Source organism: Alligator sinensis, unplaced genomic scaffold, assembly GCF_000455745.1.
Source record: "Alligator sinensis unplaced genomic scaffold, ASM45574v1 scaffold457_1, whole genome shotgun sequence".
Classification (NCBI taxonomy): domain Eukaryota; kingdom Metazoa; phylum Chordata; order Crocodylia; family Alligatoridae; genus Alligator; species Alligator sinensis.
Genome location: NW_005842840.1, coordinates 39,049 through 60,259, shown reverse-complemented (window position 1 = coordinate 60,259; position 21,211 = coordinate 39,049). Strand labels below are relative to the sequence as shown.

General features: G+C 43.1%; 1 protein-coding gene across 6 annotated transcripts in view; it reads left to right on the top strand.

The window, feature by feature from the left end:
* The window catches only part of RERE (arginine-glutamic acid dipeptide repeats), a 327,292-nt gene that overhangs the window by 267,039 nt on the left and 39,042 nt on the right, over window positions 1–21,211 (top strand). For all 6 annotated transcript variants that reach the window (XR_003091768.1, XM_025191600.1, XM_014525590.2 and 3 more), the window contains one exon: window positions 9,207–9,305. Coding sequence is in view for 5 of the 6 variants with exons in the window: in XM_025191600.1 (XP_025047385.1) it covers window positions 9,207–9,305 (99 nt within the window). In the remaining variant the exon portion in view is untranslated. The remainder of the gene's footprint in view (window positions 1–9,206; window positions 9,306–21,211) is intronic.

Sequence of the window (21,211 nt, the reverse complement as noted above, 5' to 3'; positions counted from 1 at the left end):
CCCCTGCCCCCCCGGCGCCCCCCCCCCCCCCCCCCCCTTGGGGGGGCGGCAGTTGTCATTTTGACATGCCTGTTGTTATTGTGGAGGGTTGTTAAGAGCCAGCTGTTCCTTGTTTATCCTACTAGATGAGCAACATATCTGTACTTGCTACCGATCCCTCCGTGCATCAGGAAACGATCACATACTAATAATATGGGCTGGTTTCTTTTTATTAATAGGACTGTTCTGCATTTTCATAACACAATATTACACGGCAACATGTCATTCTGAGTGACAAATGTGACAGTGTAATATCAGCTTAGGGAAATTCAGTTAGAAGTAAGATGTCACCCAGACAAATTACTGCCTGTTTTAACTTGCCCTTAGACCAGATTTTCTTGTTCGTTAACTACAGAGAAGGTTGAAAGCATAAGAAAACTATTTAAATATATGTTAGCAATAGCATGTATTATTATTGCTAGTTTTCCTTCTGGATGAGTCTTCATTAGCTGGATGAGTTATTCTCATGGTTCAAGTGAGGTAGCGTAACTCTCCAGGAGCTATCATTGTTTGCCTGGACGTGTTGTTGCGAACCCTTCAGCTGCTTTTGGTGCACAGGATGGTTCTACCACTTTGAAGTTTCTCTCCTTCTGCATGTTTCTCTTGGGGAAAACCATCTGTGTTTTGTTTCTTTGTAAGAGAACTCAGTATTTAAGGACAAATAGGAAAGCTGTTGATGGGTAGATTAAAAGGACAGAGTCATCTTGCAGCTATCGTCTGCTTGAAGTTATTTAACAAGTATATCTCTCCATACATATAGATTTATCTGTAGACTTATCTATAGATGCATACATCTATCTATCTATCTATCTATCTATCTATCTATCTATCCATCTGTCTCTGAAATACTTAAGGAAATATTTAAACATATGTTGCAAGATCTCTCCATAACCAACTCTTCAGTTGACCTGATGGCACAATTTACTAAGCCTGTCAAATGAGCAAACAAACCCCCTCCCACCCCTCGCCCCCCAGGAAAGCACCTTTGCAGAGGCAGTGCCCCCTGCTGGTGTCAGCCCCTGGCAATTATGCATTATTTAGTAGTAGTAATGTTTAGAATTGCACTTGTGTTTCACAAATTGATTTCCCAGTTCTTGTGCTTAGAAAGTGTGTGTAACGAAAGCATCTGTTTTGTCATCTGTATCATTAGCATTTAGATCAGCATGATGATCAGAGCAATACAGATGCCTAAAATAAAACAGAAATGGGGGTGCCGTGGAAGTTGCTTTTTTGCCAAAGAGTAGGAGGGGGAGATCATATTTCCAATCTGTTATAAGTCCTGCGAGCCATAGATATTTAAGAGACTAGAACTAGTTTTATTTTTCTTATAGTGAAGTACTTGTGCAGTGATGTTTCTGCTCACCTGTTGAACCTTTCTGTCAGCCTTGAGCTCCATCGGCGGGTCAGGAAGTTACCGTCAAACAATTATACATAGGGGCTTGTCAGCTACAAGGAGGTCTGTTGGCTAAACAGGTTTCTCAGGTGCCGTCTTCCTGCATTGGGTGGCTTGGCTTCTGAATTGCTTTGAGATACTGTTGGGCTCGGGCACCAGAGGGAGCCCTGTGGAATGACATTGGTGTCCACATTACAGAAAGAAGTTTGCCTGTTCTTCAGACCAAGCTATGCCCTGCATGTTTGCAGCAGATGGGGAAGACTTCAGATTTTGAGAAGGGGAAAATAGCCCTGGATATGAGATTTTTGGGACCAGTCCTTAATTCAGTGCCAAACATGCTGGGTGAAAACACACCTGTTGGTGGCTGGGAGGATGGGCGCTGGAAATAAAACTGAAAATTTCAAATAAGTATATTGCAGTGTAAAGCACTGTATGTATGACAGAGAAAAGTCCCAATGTGTATTCTTTGGCGATTGGTACTCTGCTTTCCTAGTGTGTCTCCCATTATGCCTCTTAAAGTTGTCTGGCAGTCATGTGACTGGAGGGAGCAGTTTGAATTAAGATCTCTATTAGATTAGAAAACAAGAGGATGCACTGGCAGAGTCTGCTGCTCTGGCAGCAGGGATGCATTTGGCTTTCTACCCCTGACTTCTTTCTGATCTTCTCCTAGCCCCACTCTCTCCATTTATTGCCCATTGCTGCATTGAACACTTGGGGGTCCTGTAGGAGCAGTCCAGCGCTTTAAGCAATGTGCTTTGTAGTGAGAGGGGCAAACTCAGCCACATTTTGCTTTCCTCCAGTGTCCACAACCTACTTAAGACTTTAACAGCCTGGCATTCCCCATCCCTCCTCCCTGAATTCTAGTGCTTTTAGTGGACCTTTTGGTGAAAGGGTCTGGGTTTATGCACTTCCATGTAAATAACATGTAAGATCTGATTCATGCTGCATCCTCCCCTCGGCCAAAGAGAATAGCTTAACTATGCCGATAGAGAGAGCTGGTAGTAAAATGAGGATTCTGGATAGACCCTTTTCCGTGTGCTACGAAGCAAAGCCCTCTTCCTCATGAGCCTGTCAAAAGATGGAGGGCAAGAAAATGACCCTTGAAAATGGGAATACTTGGCATCCGTCACATTTTGCATTTTCAGCTTGGTTCATTTAATATCAATCCAAACCTAAAACAGGACAGCAAAGTAGTGATGGCATTTATTTAACATTAGGGCACAAGGGTCAGCCTTCACATTACAGATGTGAAAACTGAGGTGAAGGATTGAAGTGAAGCAACCAAGACCACCAACTTCATCAAAAAATGAGCCAGAGCTTGAAATCAAGAACCTTGGATCTTCCATTATTAGCCTTTATTTGCTGGACAGCTCAGCCTCCTTACAGAGATGGATGTAGCCACTGCTGTCTGAATAATCACTATGACTTTTATTTGGCTTTTCTGGGTACATTTCAAATTAGTTCAGCAATGCTTTATCACAGAATAGTAGCAATTTTTTCCCGAGAGAAACAGGCTCTGAAATCTAACGGTGTTCTTAATGGACTCCAATTATTTAATATTGTAGTATGAATGCAGCCTAACTCCAGATAGGCTTTTCGACGGGGATCATAATGACTGTAATTGCAAAAGGATGCCTTGCTGAAGTAGGAGCTGCCAGATGCAATGCCATTCTGATCTAAAAAGGTCACAGTAAAAGGGACATTTAAATTAAGTTATAAATTACAATTGAAGAACAATATTTTGATGTGTGAGACCGGAGATGTCAGAGCGGTGAGATGTAATTCATGGGTTCATTACAGAACAGAGGTGCCTGACAGCTGAGCCATGCCAAAAGGAAAATTTATTTGCAACATCACGCAGACAGAAAATGGCAGCTCAGCTGAGAAGCTGGAGTAGAAACTTGAAACCTTGTTGTAATGTGCAGAGTTTATGCTAATCAGTCTTGCCTGAGATCCAGAGATATTTAATGATTGTTGTAATATAAATGAGGCTCCCAGACATGTGCACATGCAGAATTTTCCTTTAATTTAAAATCCTGTGCTTTGCTATAAAAAAAATAAACTTCTGCATTATGAAGTGTAAGTATATTTTGTTAATTCCTTAGTTATGTATTGCGTGTACGCGTAAGATTGCTGAGGGTTTGGAAATTATTTAGACAACAGGATTAGCACTCAAAACAATGATTCCATACATGACAGCCTTTTGGGGGATAGTAATTTAGTGTTTATAGCAATACCTTGAAAAGTTCAACTAGGAGTTAATTAAACTGTAGGCAGTCATCATTAGCTATTATTTATATGTTCAAGTAGCTTGCCAATAAAGTGCTTATATATATTAAATTACTGAGAGTAATAAGCAGAGAATGATCCATCAGCCAGATTGAAAGTAGTGGATTTAACTCTGGCAATTATACAAACACATTTTTTTTTCTCTTTCTGCTGCATTATCCTTCTACCAGCACTAATCAGTGCATTTTCTATATAGGGAGTCAGAGTTTTCTGGAGGGTGTTTAAAAAAACTCGTGGGGGGTGGGGAGGGGGGTGTTCTCCCTTGCCTGGTTGGTTTCTGATTAATTTGCATGCTTCTTCTCCTTTCCCCACCACTGTTTAATAAGTAAAGACCACCAGCAGAAGAGCTTGGAGCAGAGTTCATTTGGATCCTTTCAGTTGGTGCTTTGGGACTCTTACATTGGTCTGCTAACCTCTCTGTGCTTTTGGAACTGCAACAGCTGCCTCTTAGTTCAGTCCATTTCTTCTGTTCTAGTCTGATTCTTCTTTCAATGATTTGAGCTGTTCTTCGGTAAAGAGAAAGGAGAGAAGGCAAGAAAATATGTTGGATTCCTTCAGGCAAAATATAGATTCTTTCTGAGACAACAAGAGCTTTGGGCAGAGCATAATGTTGAAGAGGGAGGGCAGGGTGGGGGGGACCCTGTCACTTAATCACTATGAATTTTTTGAAGGGAAGAGGCATGCTTAGCTTTATAGCACGTGCGCACACACATCATGCAGGCTGATGCGCCATAGCAGCAAATAACAGGTCCTTTTTATTTTCAGACCTACCTATTCCCATGGCTGGAGTGCAGACAAGAAGGAAAATCAGTGTGCGCCCAGTAGAAAAGGCAAAATGTTGTTTTTAGGCTTCTAAGTGGGAACAGTCTGCTTTGGGAGGCTGACAAAAGTGATAAGAGCAGTTTCAAGTCAGCAGTGCTATTTGAGTATTGGTATTTAAGCACAGCAGGTCTGGCTTTCTCATCATATCATTTGACCTGTGGCTTAGGAAAGATGGACTTGGATCATTGTTTCACTCGCGTAGAAGCATGGCCATTGACGTTGACATTGATGTAGGCAGCTGAGGCAGATTTATAAGCCAGTGCTCTGTTGTACATAGGAAATTTTATCAGTGGAGATGCATTTTAAAGCAGTGGTTTCTCCTAAGTAATCACACAGGTAATGCATCTCCCTGACTTAAAACAGTGTGAGGTGGTATTGATGGCTGTGGCATGTTAATGCATCTCTTATAGCAGTAGCTTTCAGAGATCAAGCAGCTGTTGGAGGCTGAAGCACTGTTTTCTGCAGTTATTCAGTGAAGGTATGTGCATTGTCTTCATTGTAATGGTCAGGAAGAGCATCTTTCTTTAATAATCTTGTAGTAGATGGCTGGAAATTAGCCACATGGGCATTCATCTTAGAATGCTGTTTCTGTGTTCGTGAGATGTTGGCCAAGGGCTCTCTTGGTTGCCTACCATCCTTCAACTTACTGTTACCTAAATTGGTGGCAGTGCTTCCAGCATGTAGCCAGGTAAGAAAATGTGTCCTGGTATCAGGCTAAAACTCATTCTAGCAAACAGACACAGGTCTCTGCTGGAAGTGATTTTTTTTTTTTTTTTTTAGAGGATGGTTCAAACTGTTTGTAACACAGCAGGCAAAGGAACAGGGAATACGTTTTTCTCAAGATAAGTTTAAGAAATGTACCCTTTAATTCTGAAGCTTGTGAGGTCATATCAACTGATGGCTTCGGAGGAACAGTAATGATTCACGCCAGCTTTCATCCATAATTTGTGAATTGCTTCTTTAGAGCAACTGATTAAATATGAATGAGAGGTTCATGGCCTGGCTTTGAATGGCCTGATAGGCAGAGATGCGTTAGTGTACTCATTGACATTAGTGCACACTGCTACTTCTCAGCATTTCTGGACCTTGTGCCATTTATTTTAGGTGTTGAGATGTGGTGAGCACTAGTTTATCGTTAATGTGGCCTTCCTGTCTTGCTCGTTTAAAATTTAAGTTGAACAGCTGGCAAAATAACTCAGCCAAGATGCTGTGATCTTTAATTGGCTATGGTTCAGATATTTGTCCTTTACGAATACAAGCTCGTTTTTAGTTTTAGGCTCAGCTTGGGCCACAGTTGGATTGATGTTCTAGACTGTCACCGCTCGTTCCATGGGCTATGTGATGGGACAACAGAGAGGCTAATAAAGCAGATGGGAAGGTTGCTCGTGCTGCTGGGTTGTGTGCAAAATCCACCTTTTCTTGAAGTGTCCTAGCATGAACTTACCTAATAGATCATCATGGCTCATGTGAAACTCTTACAGTCTATTCTGTGCAATCTGGCGTCCTTTTATGGCATAGGGTTTTTTATTTAAAGAACAAACTTGGTGTTTAAAAGAGCAGTACACACACACATGCACCCGCTATTTAAAACCTGTGAAGGCCAAGCTGAGTCGACAAAAGCTAGGAAATCAAAGTGAAGACTGACGCTTTGTGCCCGAATCTCACAGCTGTGCTTTCTTTTCACAGCTGCATGAGCCGTGTATTGAGTATCAACCTTTGCTTTCAGTTTCTCAGCTTTTGTCGACTTTTGCCACAACCTTCACAGGTTTTAAACATCCTGCTTTGTCAATTGAAGATGCATCAAAGTTTTGGAGCCGTGCTCGCTTTGTTACATCAGGGTTGTCTGTTCAATTGAAATCTAGATACGACATTGTTCCAAGTCAGTGAAGAATACATGTATGGATGGTATATTTAGCTGCAAATGCCAGCTTAGTAATAGGACTTGCCATTTGAGTTTGTTCCTTCCATAACTTTGTTATCAGCACAGTAACCTCAGTCTCAATGCTCAGGAGCTTTCATAAAGAGCTAATTGGTTGTGGGAGCTATCCAGATCTGGTCTTTGGTGGATGGTACACTCAGTTTTGTTACCTATTTCCCCCCCGCCACTCTTCTTCTGCCTGCCCTTGGTTTTTTTTGCCATGTGGTTCTTCATTGGAAATCGCTTTTAGAAGGCTTGGGGAGGTTCTTGTCTGTGTTTTTGTGCCACCTTAGCAGCCCCTGTCATGTGCCAGCTACTGTACAAACACAGAACAAAAAGTTAGTCCCTGCCCCAGAGGGCTTGCAATCCAAGTATGGGACAAGAGATGACATACAGCAGAGTACAGGGAAACAGTGAGAGCGTATTGGTCAGCAGTGGACCAAGTGCCCCAACCCTGTACCCGCTGTCGAGTTTAAATGTTTGTTATTTGGATTAGATGAGAGATTTATGAACAGCTGAGGTGAATGGCAGTCAAAGACTATAGCGTATCATCCCATTGAGTTTGGGGCTTTTTTTTTTTTTTTTTTTCCTTAAGCAGATCTCTTTTTCAGAATCAGTGGGACACCGTGACAGAAGAAAACTAATGCACAGTTTGGGTATGGTAGTGGTGCCAAGTTAGTTTCTGTCTGATGCTGTGTGTTGTGCATGAGGGTCCCAGCCTGGATCAGGGCGCATTTAAGAAAAGAGGTTTTTTCATAGGCAGTTTTGAAGAGTTCAGGGTTTACAACAGCTCCTAGAGATGTCATCTGTATGGAGGTTGTGGACACCGTTGGAGCGGCAGTATAGTGGGGTTGGGAACAAAGCAGGACAAATGTCATTGCATTGTGGAGGAAAGGGCAGAGGCCTTGGGAGAGACCTGTGTTTTAGAAGATGGTGGGTGTGAGGAGCTCATAGGAGTTCTTCGGCCCCAACCCCCTCCCCAGTACGTGTTACATGAATTGGCAAACTCTTTCGTGCCAGTAGCTTTGGTGAGTCCATTGCTGGTAATCCAACTCCTTAGGCAGCAAAGCTAACACTTGTGTTGTCTACGAAGTTTTCACACCAATCAGTGCTCTCTCTTCTGGGTGTGTGCATGGAGAATTGGTTTGTGATCATCCCTGCTGTGCGGGCCGGGAGCGACCCGAGCCCTTTTCGCGCTGCACGCGGGCTGTGGCGAGCAGCCCGGGCTCGCCGGGTCGGAGAGGGAAGGCCTTCGAGCTGGAATTAGGCACAAACGCGTAGTGGTAGTTTTAAAGATTGTTTACTTACACCGAGATGGCAGTGGTGCAGGCTGGAAAACTTGCTTGAGTTGCGGTTACAGACAGACAACACAGACGGTCTCGTGGAGGTTGCTAGGCTCCACGGTGCAGAGCTCCGGATGCTCTGGGTGAACGAGCCACCAAAATAGAAATCGTAAATACGTCTTATAAAAGTCGCGTTCGAAGACGGGAAGAGGTGGGCGGTGGATCAGGCCGCCAAGCTCCTCTGGATCTCGCACAGGGTTTCTATTACCCTGCCGTGTACCCAGAGTCCCCACGAGATAGATGTGGAGTCCTCTTCGGCTTGGGCGGGAAATGCTCAAGCCTCGTGCATTCCTCTTGCAACATGAGCAATGCACCCTGCAAAAGAAGTTGCAGAAAAGGCGGGAAACTCGTCCCTGCACCGGGGTTTTCCTCTTGCTACAGGAAACTCTCCCGTGCAGTGCTCTGCAACTTGGCGGGGATAATTCTGGTGCCGAAGCGCACACACAATCATGCCTTTTGGGTCATGACACCTGCAATACTGCCTTTCCCTTTTTAGTACATTCTTTCAAAGGCGCGGAGCAGCAGACTGATTAGCTGTCACGTTCCCAAAATCCCACTGTACTTGAAGATAGCATGCTATAGATTTATATCATTTCCACGTTCTCTTTCGAGAGCTAAGAATCAGAGGTCTGTCCCTTGAATTCCTTGTTGAAAGAAGGCCTTTTTCAGCCCAGGTATTTATTCTCCATTACATCCCTTGATCTCACTTTATTTTTCACCAGCGACCTCGGCCAGCCCTCGGTGCATTTGTTGGTGGTGGAAGGTAGCCACACCACACAGCAGGGCGGTGTGTTGTTGAGAGAGTACTGTAAGCTTTATAATGCCAAGCTGTTTCTATGCACTTCTGCAAGAGGTTTTCTTTCCTCTCTCTCTCTCTCCTTATGTGGTGCTCCAGGAACTTGTTCTTTGCTGTGCAACGAAAATGAACACAGTCCTCTGGAGGAGTAAGCTTCACGCTCTGTCTCTGTCCCCAAAGCACACATTACTTCCAAAATGCTAGTTCCAGTTGATTAGATAAATATGAGACCAATATTGCTGCATAAGATGCCACTCCCTTTGAAGACTGTTGGGTTTGGTGCCTCTTTGTTCCTTGGAATTTCTTGCGGTAGAAATATTAGAAAATGGTAAAGGGAAAATTTACGATCCGTTATGGTTTCGACTGTCTTCTGGGAGAGACTGGAGAAAGCAGAGAGCAAGTCGACTTGTTTTAATGTTCTCCCTCCCACTAAATAAAACTGAGATTACCCTTCAGGTTCTGCAAATTTCACTTATTTATTTTTACTGTTGATACAGTAAGTGCAATAAGTCCCATTCTCTCCTTCCTACTCCCTTTCCCTTGGTATTGATTCACCTCCAGCTCTGTTTATTGACATAATTTTGTTTTTCTGCTTTTATTATTTAGCTACATGAAAGTAACTACGATGCCGGAAAAGCCCTGCAGCGCTTGGTGAAGAAGCCTGTGCCCAAACTGATCGAGAAGTGTTGGACTGAAGACGAAGTGGTGAGGAGTGATTTATTCCCTTCTGCCATGCAGAAGGGTTGCTTGCTTCTTCCTCAGCTCAGAGGTCTTCTTTAAGGCAGTTGCAAGGAGCCTATTCCATGGGGTGAAGCTTTCACTTCATTTCTAAGTGAGCTGACCCTTAATCGATAGACAGTAGACACGGCCCAGTTAGCGCAAGGAAAAATATCTTTCCACTGTGGAGATGGGGAGATAACTCTTGCTTCCAGGGGACATCCCGCAACAGATCCAGCAGCAGTAGAAGTCTCAGGCTCTTCATTTCACATCCTGCCCAGTATTGCTTTTGGACTGGCCTGGCACTTTATGTAGCAGTTGCAGTCAGAGAGGACATACACTGGGACCAGAGCGTACGACATGGTTTTTGTTGGTTTGGCTACTTCTCTCAGGAACCTGAGGGAACAGGAGTAAGGATCGCAGTCTTCGGTTCATGCTGCTCAATACACGGTCAATAGTCAGTGTTTCTCCTAGTTGAGGTTTATATAAGGATTGTGACCGCCCGCCGAAAAATAGGGACCAGCACAGATATTGCTGGCTGGATCTTCAGTGTGACATAAACCAAACGGGGATCCTCTGAAAGTGGTGTTGTCTGGCTACGTGTATCACATCTAACTTGTCAGGAGATCTTCCTGGTCCAAAATGGTACTGAATACAGCGTGTGTATTTTATATGCAATTTCCAGAGTCAGGTAAGGCTGGGAAGAGTTGGTATGAGCAGGTAGACCCAAAGCAGGACAGAATCCCTGCATGAGCTGAATGCAGGCATTTCAAAACCTCACAGCCATGGGCCCAATGACCTTCATTTGTAATATTCAGTTTTGTACTTAATAGTTGTTTTTTGTGGTTGTTGTAAAACCAAATAACTGAAATGGGAACGGCAGTTTAAAGTTAGTGGGGTTTTTTTGGTTTTTAATTTGCCTACACCCTGTACAGAATGGAGAAATGTTCATTGTATCCCCTATTTAATGAACAGCCTTTGTTGGAATTCAAGCGTTCCCCTGCAGTGTTTGATTTCCAAGCCCTGCCGCATTGCAACTGTTTGCTCTTTGCAAAACTTTATAGCAATATGCTACTGCAAGAGATACTTGACTGTAAACAGGATGAAACTGTCTTGTCTATTTTAATCCTCAAAGATGAAAGAAGGGCTACGAGTAAACAGTGCAAGTAAGTTAAAGTAGATCAGAGCCGCAGAGTTGTTTTGCCCTTTAAACCGCAGTGATGTTAGTGGCACCGCTGAGGAAATACATATTTCTAAACAGAGACTTATAATCAGATAGTGTCCCTTTAACAAACTATGCGTAGTCATGTCTGGTTTGATGAGGAAAGGGTAAATGCTATGTTTCCTAGCTAAGCAATTAAACAGCAGTGTACGTTAAGGTGGGAAGCTCAGACAGTTGCTATTTTATAATTATTAAATATATTTATCTACAAACAGTGGACGACATTTGCAGTTTGTACCATGTGCAGTCTGTAAAGTGTACATCTTCCAACATGTCACGGTAATCTTTCTGGATAAATGTCTTCCGGTGAGAAATTCAGCGTTTGCATGGGTTTTCTTTTGTTGCTTTTTTTTTTTTTTTTTTTTTTAACCAAACTTGTAAATGGAGAAAAATTCCTAGCGAGAGAAGCAGATGTGAACCAAACAACATTTGTTTGTGGGAGAACTTCTACACTAGTTAATTTTCTAGATGGAATTAAAGCGTGTTAAGAAATAATCTGGCGGTGGGTGGAACATAGTCTTGTTAATCAAGTTACTAATTAAGCTGGCACCAGAGTCATAAAATAGAACTGATTAATAACGGGTGAAATTTTCCTAGTCTCTTAACATTTTTGAATTATTCAGAAAATGGCTGGAGAGAGATTTTAAAGCTCTAGTTGCTCTGAAAATCTTGCAAGAAGTTTATTCTAGCAAATTATGTGCATGCTGCTCTCTCCATATATGAACCTTTTTACAAGAGAGAGAGGTAGGTTAGGGGTAGGCCAGAAAACCCCCGTATTAAAAGCAGTCTTATTCTGAAATCAAACAAAAGACCTTTGTGGTGAAGGAAATGCCTGAAGCCATGAGGTGAAAGAGGATCTACAGGCTTTCAGAGGAGGGATGGAAGTGGAGAACAAGGAGCAAACACCTAGGAACGTGGGTCCTTAATAAGACCTAGGATGATCTTGTCATGAGTGGGGCATTTTGTTTAAAGCAGGAACCGTTCATACAAATACTTCTGAAGATCTGCTCTCGGTTTTGCACATTTGCCCTGCGAACGTTTTATCCCCACTCTCCCTCCACATATGCTTTCCTTAAAAGGGTTAGCTGAGTGGTGCCAATCCCTACTTCCCTATTCAGAAAATACTGTCCCCTTTTCCCTTCCCCTGTCTTTACTGGCAGGCTGCAGTGGGGCTCTAAGTGTCGTCATCATTGCAGCTCAGGGTTTTGATCAACAGTCAGTGTTAAATGATGGAGAGCGGAGCCTTACAAATAAGAAAAAAAGCAAGGTTTATTGAAAAATGAAACATTACTCCCAAACAGCGAACAGTATGAGTACAGAATAATGATCATTAACTCTATAAATCATTGTCAGTCTCGGCTCATTTTATCATATTTGCTTCTTGTTCTATTCCATCCAAGTTTCCAGAAATGTTTGGCAGCCATCCAAGTACGCCAGAGCCGGAGATCAGCCTGTTCTCTTATTTATAGGGAGCAGAGCTCCACCCTTGCAACCTCAGAGCCCGCTTCTCTCAGGTTGACATCTTGCAGAAAGTTCCAGGCTAAAGCAGACGCGCCCAGCACTGGGGCATTTCTTCCAAGGGAAAGGAAGTCCTGCACTAGCATTTGCAGGGCTCCTGCCACACATCGCGCGTCAGAAATCTTCAGAAATCTTCCACAAAACTTTTTTTTTTCTTCCCTCCCTCCCACCAGAACATGCCGGTGCATTGGAAGCAAAGCATTTTATGGAAACAGATTTTGACAAAAACTTTTTCAGGACGGGTTTCTCACATCCAGGATAGGAGACAGGTGGTGAGGAAAGGTGATCCACGCAGGACAGCCAGCCATTGCCTGATAGTTGAGGGTGCACACTGCGCTGTGGCCAGACTGAGGGGTATATCCTGTCTCCACAGCGCCTAGTGGTAGAGTTGGTGTCGTCTTTGACCAAATGAATATTTACTGGCACAAAGTGATACCTCCCAGAGAGACGTTAGCTAGGTGCTCAGTAGATAAGTGGGTGACCACCCATCATCAGATCCATGTTCCCGCATTCCTGGCAGATGGCTTAACCACGGGGTTATCAGCTACTCTGCAAAGTATTTTTGGCAAGGTCTCATTTGTGCTCCAGTGCAGGAGGAAAACAAATTTGGGGAATTGCAGCAATTTTTGTGACGCTGCACGCTTGTCTTTTCAGCCAGCGCCGCTCAGGCTCTTCAAGGCGACTCAGCAGCGAGCCTCCCTGGTTGCTCATGGGGAAGCAAAGCAAACCAGAAGAGTATAATGAAGGGGTTCGAATGGACTCTCTCTAAAGCTACATCCTACAGTCTCTTTTTTCCCCAAGACAGAACACCCACAAACTGGCGGGAGAATAGTTTTGAGTCAGAGCTGCAGGATGCGAGAGCATCCATTTCTTTCCCAGGGGTTGACTTGCACAATTGCACTTGTCAACGTGGCCGTTCCTGAGTATTGTGCAGCCTGGCCTCCCATAGCACGCAGTGCTATTCATGATGTCAGCAGTGCTCTTTGAATAGCTCGCATTTGTTTGTTAGTTAACTTCTGGCTCGCATGTGGACTGTTCCTTGTCCAAAGATTAAGGCCTCCTCGTTAATTAAAACAACTTTCTGCAGTCAGTGACTGAATTATCCAGTAAGAGCTGCCTGCAGCAATCAGAGTTGATTAAAATAAAGGATGGAAGTTATGTTGTTTTTGCTACAAATGATGCGGTTATAGAGGTTTAGATCAAATTAAATGGAGGATAAAATTGACCAGTGATTGAATTAAGTGGAGGGCTCTGTAAATATGAAGATGAAGGTTTTCTCATCTCCCTGATGTTTGTCAAACTGTGGCTATTTTTAAATCTCTCTCTCCTTCCAATATGTAAATTCATGAGCATGCTGTGAAAACCACAGTCTGCCTTATAAAAGTGGTTGAAGAAACTACTTTACTGTTGCATCAGTATGAAGCCTCAGCAGCAGCTGCTTCCTGTTTATACGGGTTACTGTTACACCTGGCAACATAAATCTCCAGCAGTGACTTGCGGGGAGGGGTCAGTGGTCCTTGTAGCCCAGATGAATCTGCTCCTCCTGATGAATTGTCAAATCATTGTCATGCCAAGCTGCACATCAGCACCTTCTCAATAAGCATTTTAAAAGACTGTCATTTCACCGGGTAATGCAACCGAGTCTCACTAGACCGTCACCTGGTGGGTTCTGGTTTGGGTGGAAAGCTGTGGCTTTCCAACCAGGCTTTTTCTTGCATCTGGGGAAGGTCAGGGAGCTCACAGCTGTCATCCATGTCCTTCATTTTGACGCAACAGCTGGCTGTGCCCTCCTACAAGCTCCGTAACACCGAATGTCATGCCGGACACGTGCCATGTGCTGCTTAGTGTTACAGCAAGGTTGCACAGTAGTTGGAAAAGGGGAGCTGCGACTAGATCCACTAGAGATGTTCTAGATATGCGCTCCACATGATATCTGCTGTTAAAATAAGGTGGTAAAGCAGCCAGATGTCTTACTTCCACTCTCGTAAACCATTTAACCCTGAAGCACTCCAAGACAGGTATTTTTGAGTATATCCTATCAGATCAAAACAGCAGATGTCGGGTTTAATCATTAAAATATATATTTATTGAATAGGGAAACATTCTTAAACCAGATTATAGTGCCACGCTGAGCTCCTGTTGTAACCTAGTACACACAGTTAGGGTGAGTGCAAAGGCCCCTCTGAACAGTTGGTGGGATTGGGATCTGTGCCTCCTGATCTTCCTCCCCTTGGTTCCTTTGTGGAAAATCTCAGCCTTTGAAGGTAAGTTTTATGATCCAGAAAATAGGGAGCCAAAATACAGTGACTCCAAGTGGGACTTACAGTCATAAGTGTTAAAACACTGCTGACCTTGCAGGGGACTGACAAGAATGGGGCAAGAGCCTCAGGCTCAAATCCTTTTTAGTTGAAAAGGAAGAGTAGTCTTTGGGGAGCAGGGTTGGTTAATTTTGCAGATGTGATTCCTCCCGTGTGAACCAGCCCCATGGTGGTTGTTTCAAAAGCCCTGGTAGGATGTGGTAGAAACTTTCCACAAGAAGTGTGATGGGATTCCCGCCATCTTGGGTGAAAATCTGCTGCGAACATCTAGGATTTCAGTGTCATTTGGTCTCAACTTCAGGCCATGTCTGATCAGAGCAGGAAATCCACTTTGCGCACTTCCAGTTTGTACAGGAAATATATCAGAGAGGTACAGTCCACAAAGGCTACATTCATTCCAGCATCGTTTTTTTAGCAAAATGGCTTTTTTCCTTTTGTCAAGCATGTTTTGTTTATCGAGATGAGCAAGGAAAGGAGTAAATGGCTGGCTGTTCTTTGTGTCACCAGTTTTAGCAGATTTGCACTTAAATTCTTACCCTTTATTTGGAATGCACCGTTCTCCTTTATAGCCAGAGTCACTGAAAATCGATAGGGCTTACAAAAGAGCGAAATACAAATCAGAACGAAAAGAACCTCTAGTTTATTAGGTTTTTAATTAAACATGATGAACACATTTTAAATAACACAAAGGCCCCAGGCTGAGCTGCATCTAATCGAAACAGATTAAGTCACCCGTCCACACTCGGATAGTTATTAATTCTGTTTATTTATGCATGCTAGCTGAAGGCAGAGTTCACCGCTGCTGTGTTGCAGTTTATTGCACAGGGATGCTTGTGCTGCATGGCACTGGGCTCTTAATTAGCATTCAGATGTTGGTTATGAAGAACACTGGTGAGGCTAATTGAATTCTCAATTTCAGATTCAGAGCTGGGGTTTTCCTTGCAAAGTTAAGAGAAACTGAGATGAATTGCAGTTTTGCGCTCTGTTGTGCATTGCACCCTTTGCTTCCCCCCACCTCCCTCCTGCCCATGCAAAATTGTAAGGAGGGAAAATGTCAGGTGTTGCTTAAGGTGAAGGTTTGTTACTCACCATGCTTTTCCACAGTGCTGCTGATGACACTGACTTGCTTGATAACTGTAGCTTTTATCATGAAATATGCTGCCCTTTAAATATTTTACACAGCTTTATTTTACACAGCTTTTGATGTAGCCTAGTAGAGGTAAACAACCTAGATTCAAATAACCTCTTAAATTTATATCCCAGGATAGTTGAGCCTTGCTGGTGATAAACTTTAATTGGCCGTGTATGCAGATTTCCAAGTTCATAAATTTAAAATGTCCACACCTGCCTTCAGTTTTTTAAAGCTCATTTGTCATAAAAACAAGTGAAAGCCCTTCTTCCAAAAAAGAGAGACGACATGGCAAACTAATTTCCCGACACATTTGTGAATATTTTGTAATCCAGTGAACCATCGTGGCTGGTCAAGAAATTACTTACACAAAGACACACACACATTTATTTGCTTGGCTGCCTTGCCTGAAATCATCTACAAATGTCTCTCATCTGCCCTTTTTGGAATATCTGCTCAAGAAAACATTGTTTTCATTGCTTGCTCCTTTGAAGCCAGACATCTCAGATATGCTGGAAGACAGAGCTGCTTACTAGGGCAAAAATACCATGAATTTTATTTACTGTTCATGTGGCAGCCATAGAAAAGGTAATTCACAGAAAATCAAAGTATATAGTCCCTGCAAAAGCAGGGTGGAGGTACAAGAAAACACAAAAAAAACCCCCAACAACCAACCCCCTCCCCCCCAATAAAAAAACACAAAACCCCCCCAAAACCAAGCAAGGGACCTTTGTAAATGAAGCTGGCATTGCAGGTCTGTGTTTGAGTGATGAAGTGGACTTAAAATGTTAAGATAAGTCAAGTCACTGTTTGGTTTTAATTTTGAATCTGCGGAAAAGTAAACATCACAGCTTCATAATGGAATTGAGAGTTCCTCCTATCTGCCCACTTTCTGGGCTTCAGATTTGAATCCTGCTGTCTAAATACTGCCACTTTGCAAATGTTATTTTAATCAGCAGTCTTTGGAAATGCATTGAAAATTGAACCCTGAAACACTAGCTGCCTTTGGTCAGGAATATCAAAATGCAAGCAAGTGTAGGACCACAGTCGCTTTAAGACATTGAGTCTTTAGGACTAAATAAGGATGGGAGGGGGAGGGAGGGGGTGAAAGCAGCCCAGGATAGTTCATTCTAAGGATAGACGATGTAAAACCTCATCCATTACAATATTTAAGTAGCTGATAGAAGATAAAAATCTCTTCCCCGCCCCCCCCCAAAAAAAGAAGCTACTGTCTGAATGTAGTGAGAGGTGATCAGTGGGGTTTCATTCTTCTGTAGGTGATAAATATACAGAAACTCTGTAAGTTCAAAACCAGTATACGTCCAGAATTGAGGTGGGCTCTGCCCTGTCTAAAGACAGGCTTGATACAAAAGGCATAAATCTTTTGGGTTATGATTAACTTGCATCAGCCTTTGATCCAAGCCCTTGTTTAAAGAGATCAATATTGTGCATACAGCACAGAGTTTATTGTCAAGTCCTTTCGGAAATGAGACAGTGAATTAAAAATCAATTATACGTGCAGAAAAGTTTGTGTAGGGCAATCAATTTTGTCCTTTAGTTTGCAGAAAGATTCCAGTGTTTAACCAGCTGTAAAGAGGAATGAATTTTAAAAGCCTCCAGCAAATGAGATGGTACAAATGGGAAGAGGAGAAAAAAATTCAAAAAAAAAAAAATAATTTCAGCATTTCATGTTCAGCAAAGACTGCCTTCAGGGATAAATCTATAAATCCTGCCAGTGACCTTGGCTTCAAAATGGGTGACTTTTCTGCTTTTGCTAATCTTGATCTTTCTACAGCTGCCAGATAAGTTAGACTTGCCTTAACAGTATTGTTATATATATTGCTTGCTTTGTTTAACCACCATATGTTTCTCGATTCATCGTCTCTTGGCCTCATGTGGAATATTTTTATCTATTAAGTACTTACCATAGTGCTGATCCCCCAAAAACGAACATAACAAATATTTGTATTGGCCAGATGCCACAGCTAAGAGGGCTATTTCTGTGAGAGGACAGGAAGCTTAACCTCCAAACTCCAAATCGAACTCTTCTGTAAACTAAATTATTTCTAGGTGTTCTGTGTAGTATTTTTTAAAAATTTTTTTTAGATCAGAAAAGATTTGTAATATGTAAAGACAGAGAAAGACATTGACGTTTTTCATTGTTGCCAAAGGGGAAAATCCGTCGCTTGAAAGATTAATAAATACTATAGCAGCTGATTGTTGAAACCATGTTTTTCATCTCATTTTCAAGGGCATCTAAAAAATGGAGATCGCTTACACTTCCTAGCATTCTCGATCATCTTTCTGTGTTCATTTAAAAATGAGAACAAGGCACAAGGGGGCTTGAGAGATTGCATTTGTTCTCCCATAGGCAAAGTGGTTATTTTATAAAAGAAGAGGGCCAAAAAACCTATCCTTTGTAGTTCCTTAGCAACAGCGCTCAAGTCAGTTTTGTGTGCATGTGTATAATGCATATTCTATGTATAGAAACATTTAGCTGTGCAGCCTCCACCGTGTCACATTTGAAACAAAGACCAGTCACTCTGGGCTTGGGTAGAAATTCCATCACAGCAGTAATGAAGAAATAGAGATCTAACATGCTAGATGGGCTCAGCTGCCTTCTCCCTCTCTTGCCCTCTCCCCATCAAATGATAGTCTTGTCAGGGACACAATTACTGTCTTCACTACAGTGCTGACCTTTTTTCAGTCTTCACTGGCTAGAGGTTCTGGAATCTGTTGACCTTTTTTCAGTCTTCACTGGCTAGAGGGTCTTGAATCTCTTCTAAATCAAATGCTCTTTTCTTTATTTTGGTTCCTTTCCAAAAGGGGGGACTGGCTTAACAGATTGAGTTATAACATTAACACCAACTACATCTATGATTGAGTTTCCAGCCTTCTGGTGAAGTCTTTGGAGTTAATACTTCAGCAGTAGCAAGACATAAATTTAGTACTATAGGAGTGGTGTCAGCACCTTTCCTCATGTTATGAGGGTTTTTTACATTAAATTTCTTTAATAAAGTATCTTTTTCTAGAATAATTTAATTAAAAAGGGTTTTGAATCAGAGGCTTTCCTTCAGTTTCACTAATCTCTCTACTCTCCTTTGATTTTTTTTTTTAATGTATTTGTACATTCCTTTAAGTTCCAAATGCTGGAATTTAAGGAAACCTGTAAGTCATCCATGTGTGTTGCTGGTAACATGCTGGGTTTTAAAAGAACTTTTTTTTTTTTTAATTAATCTACTTTTCAATGTTTTCTTTATCCAGATTTATAAAGAAGTGTGAAAGGCAGACCAAATAGCCAGACTCGGCTTTCTCTCTAAACCACGTCCTTTTCTGGTTCACGTGCACTAGATCTGTACTGCAGTGTTGAGGTTGCAAACACCACATAAGGCTGCCTAGTTGTGTGAAAACAGTTTGCCGTATTTAAATTTGAAAAAGAGTAGAAGGCTATCTGTTAGTCTAGCAGTTCTTTAAAATTATTTAAGTCCAGGAAGTTACAAAACTTAAATTTGGGGCCAGTTTTTTTTTTTCCGAGGGGGCAGTGGTCAAAACTAGTTATGGAAGAAGGAAAATGCATTGCTTACTGGTGAAAGCATGACCGAGAAGGGTTTGTTCCTGGCTTCTCCCTTGACTCAAGATATTACTTGAGTGCTTCAGCAGTTCACTTCTCCCGCAGGGGTGTTCTGGGAGTCGGCTAATTTGACATTAGAGGCTTGATTGTGCCCTCTCTAGGTGCTACTTTAATAAAATGGAATAAATGGCAATAAAATGCTTTGATATCCTACCTTTGAAATGTGCCATGGAAAGTGCATGATGTTAGCTCAGGTAATTGTGGTAGATTCAGAGTTGATAATTAGAAGCAAGAACATGTAGTAGAAGTACACAGTGTTATTTTTGGGATAATTTTGGTGCATTCCTAGTTGGTAATAGGCTCTGAAGCTTTTGTTGTTAGATAGCTGTTTCTGATCTAGCCCTGACAATATCCTGACTGCAAATGGTCACCTCGTGATGGCTGCCCAGCCGCCTGTGGAAAAGAGTTGCTAGTCTGTCCATTTCCTGTGACCCGGGTATGCACAGCAAGGTAACAGCCTTCCACTCGTCCTGCAAATAGCTGTTTAAAGAAATAAGATGAGATTAAAATAGGCCTAGATCTTACTTGTCTCCATCATGGCCAAGACATGATTGCTATGTGCGTTTCAAGATCTCTTCCACTCTTCCTTGTACCCTTGATCTACTGGGTCAGAAGGAGTCTTATTTTGCATCTTAATATATGGAGTCTTTTTGGCTTCTTGACTTGGAAGATGCTGGCTGATTCTGAGATGACTTGCCTTGTAGAAATGCAGGAGGTTCTGCTGCAGCCCAAGTAGCTTTCTGTGCTGTAATGGCATGCTCAAAAATGGAAGAAATGTTTTCTGTGGAGTGTGCATAAGAGTCTGTCTCCATAGTCTGTGCCCATATGGTCTGCTGTGGGACACTTGCTGTACTTCGTCTCTATGCCTTCCCGTCTTCTCCCTCGGTGCACCTTTTTCTCTTTCTCAGTGTATCATCTTTAGGTGGATAGTTCTGTTTTTATTCATCTTGCTCTCAAAAGATGCCTGACCGATCCATTTAGTGTCAGCAAAATGGAATATATTTCTCCCAAGTTCTCAGGCAACTCAAGAAGAGGCCAGCATCTCTAGAGGTGCCATAGATGGACTGCACTAGTTTAGAAAGAGCCTTCACCCTTAAAGGAGTGGGTGCATAGCAATATTATGTTCTTAGAGAGCTCCAGGTTAGAGAGAGGGGTGCCTGCCACCACCTTGTGAAAACTGGGCCTGTGTGAATAGGGAAGTATTCATTTCGGATTTGACTGTTTTGGAGGACAGTGATTTGATTCAGAGTTTCGGATCGCTGTCCTGAATCGATTTGACAAAGTTGGCTTCTGAAGTTTTGGTGCTGATTCGGAGAGATTTGGTGATTAGGATCGGCTGGGGAGAGGCAGGCTCAGCTGGGTGGCAGCAGGTTCTCCCATGGTTCCTCCAGCTGTGCTTGCCTCTCTCTGGGCAGGGGGAGCTGCGGGAGAAGCCCCTGCGGCTGCTCTGCCCGGCCCCACCCCTGCCCAGTCCCAGCCTAGTCCCCGGACTTTAAAAAAAAAAAAAAAAAAAAAAAACTAAAAAAAAAAAAAAAAAGCCCCACACTCACTGGCTGCAGCAGCAGTGATTGGGGCCTCTGGGCGCTTGTGGCAGAGCCCCTCCTGCACAGCGTGGGCCAGTGGGGGGCAGCAGGGATAGCACTCCCCCTGCGGCGCTACTTGGCACCTGCACGGCAGTTGTTGCAACTGGTGCCTCCCGAGTCTTGCGGGGGCACCAGATCACCAAACAGGGGAGGGGGTCCCCCAGCAGCCAGTTGCCAACTGGGGGGCCCCAGTAGCCGATTGCCAAGTCAGCAGCGAAACCAGAAGTGCACTTCCAGGGGGTGCACGGCCGATCTCGGGGTGAATGTGCACCCCCTACGTGTTGCCAGTGCCCCCCACTGCCCTGTTCTGCGTGGGGGTGGGGCTCTGGCCACAAGCCCTCAGAGGTCCCAATTGCTGCTGCCAGAGCCAGCGAATGCGGGGCTTTTTAAAAATTTTATATATATATATATTTTTTAAGTGCTGGGAGGCTGGTCCAGGGAGGGCAGCCATGGGGGCTTCTCCCGCGGCTCCTCCCGCTGTGCCTGGCCCTGC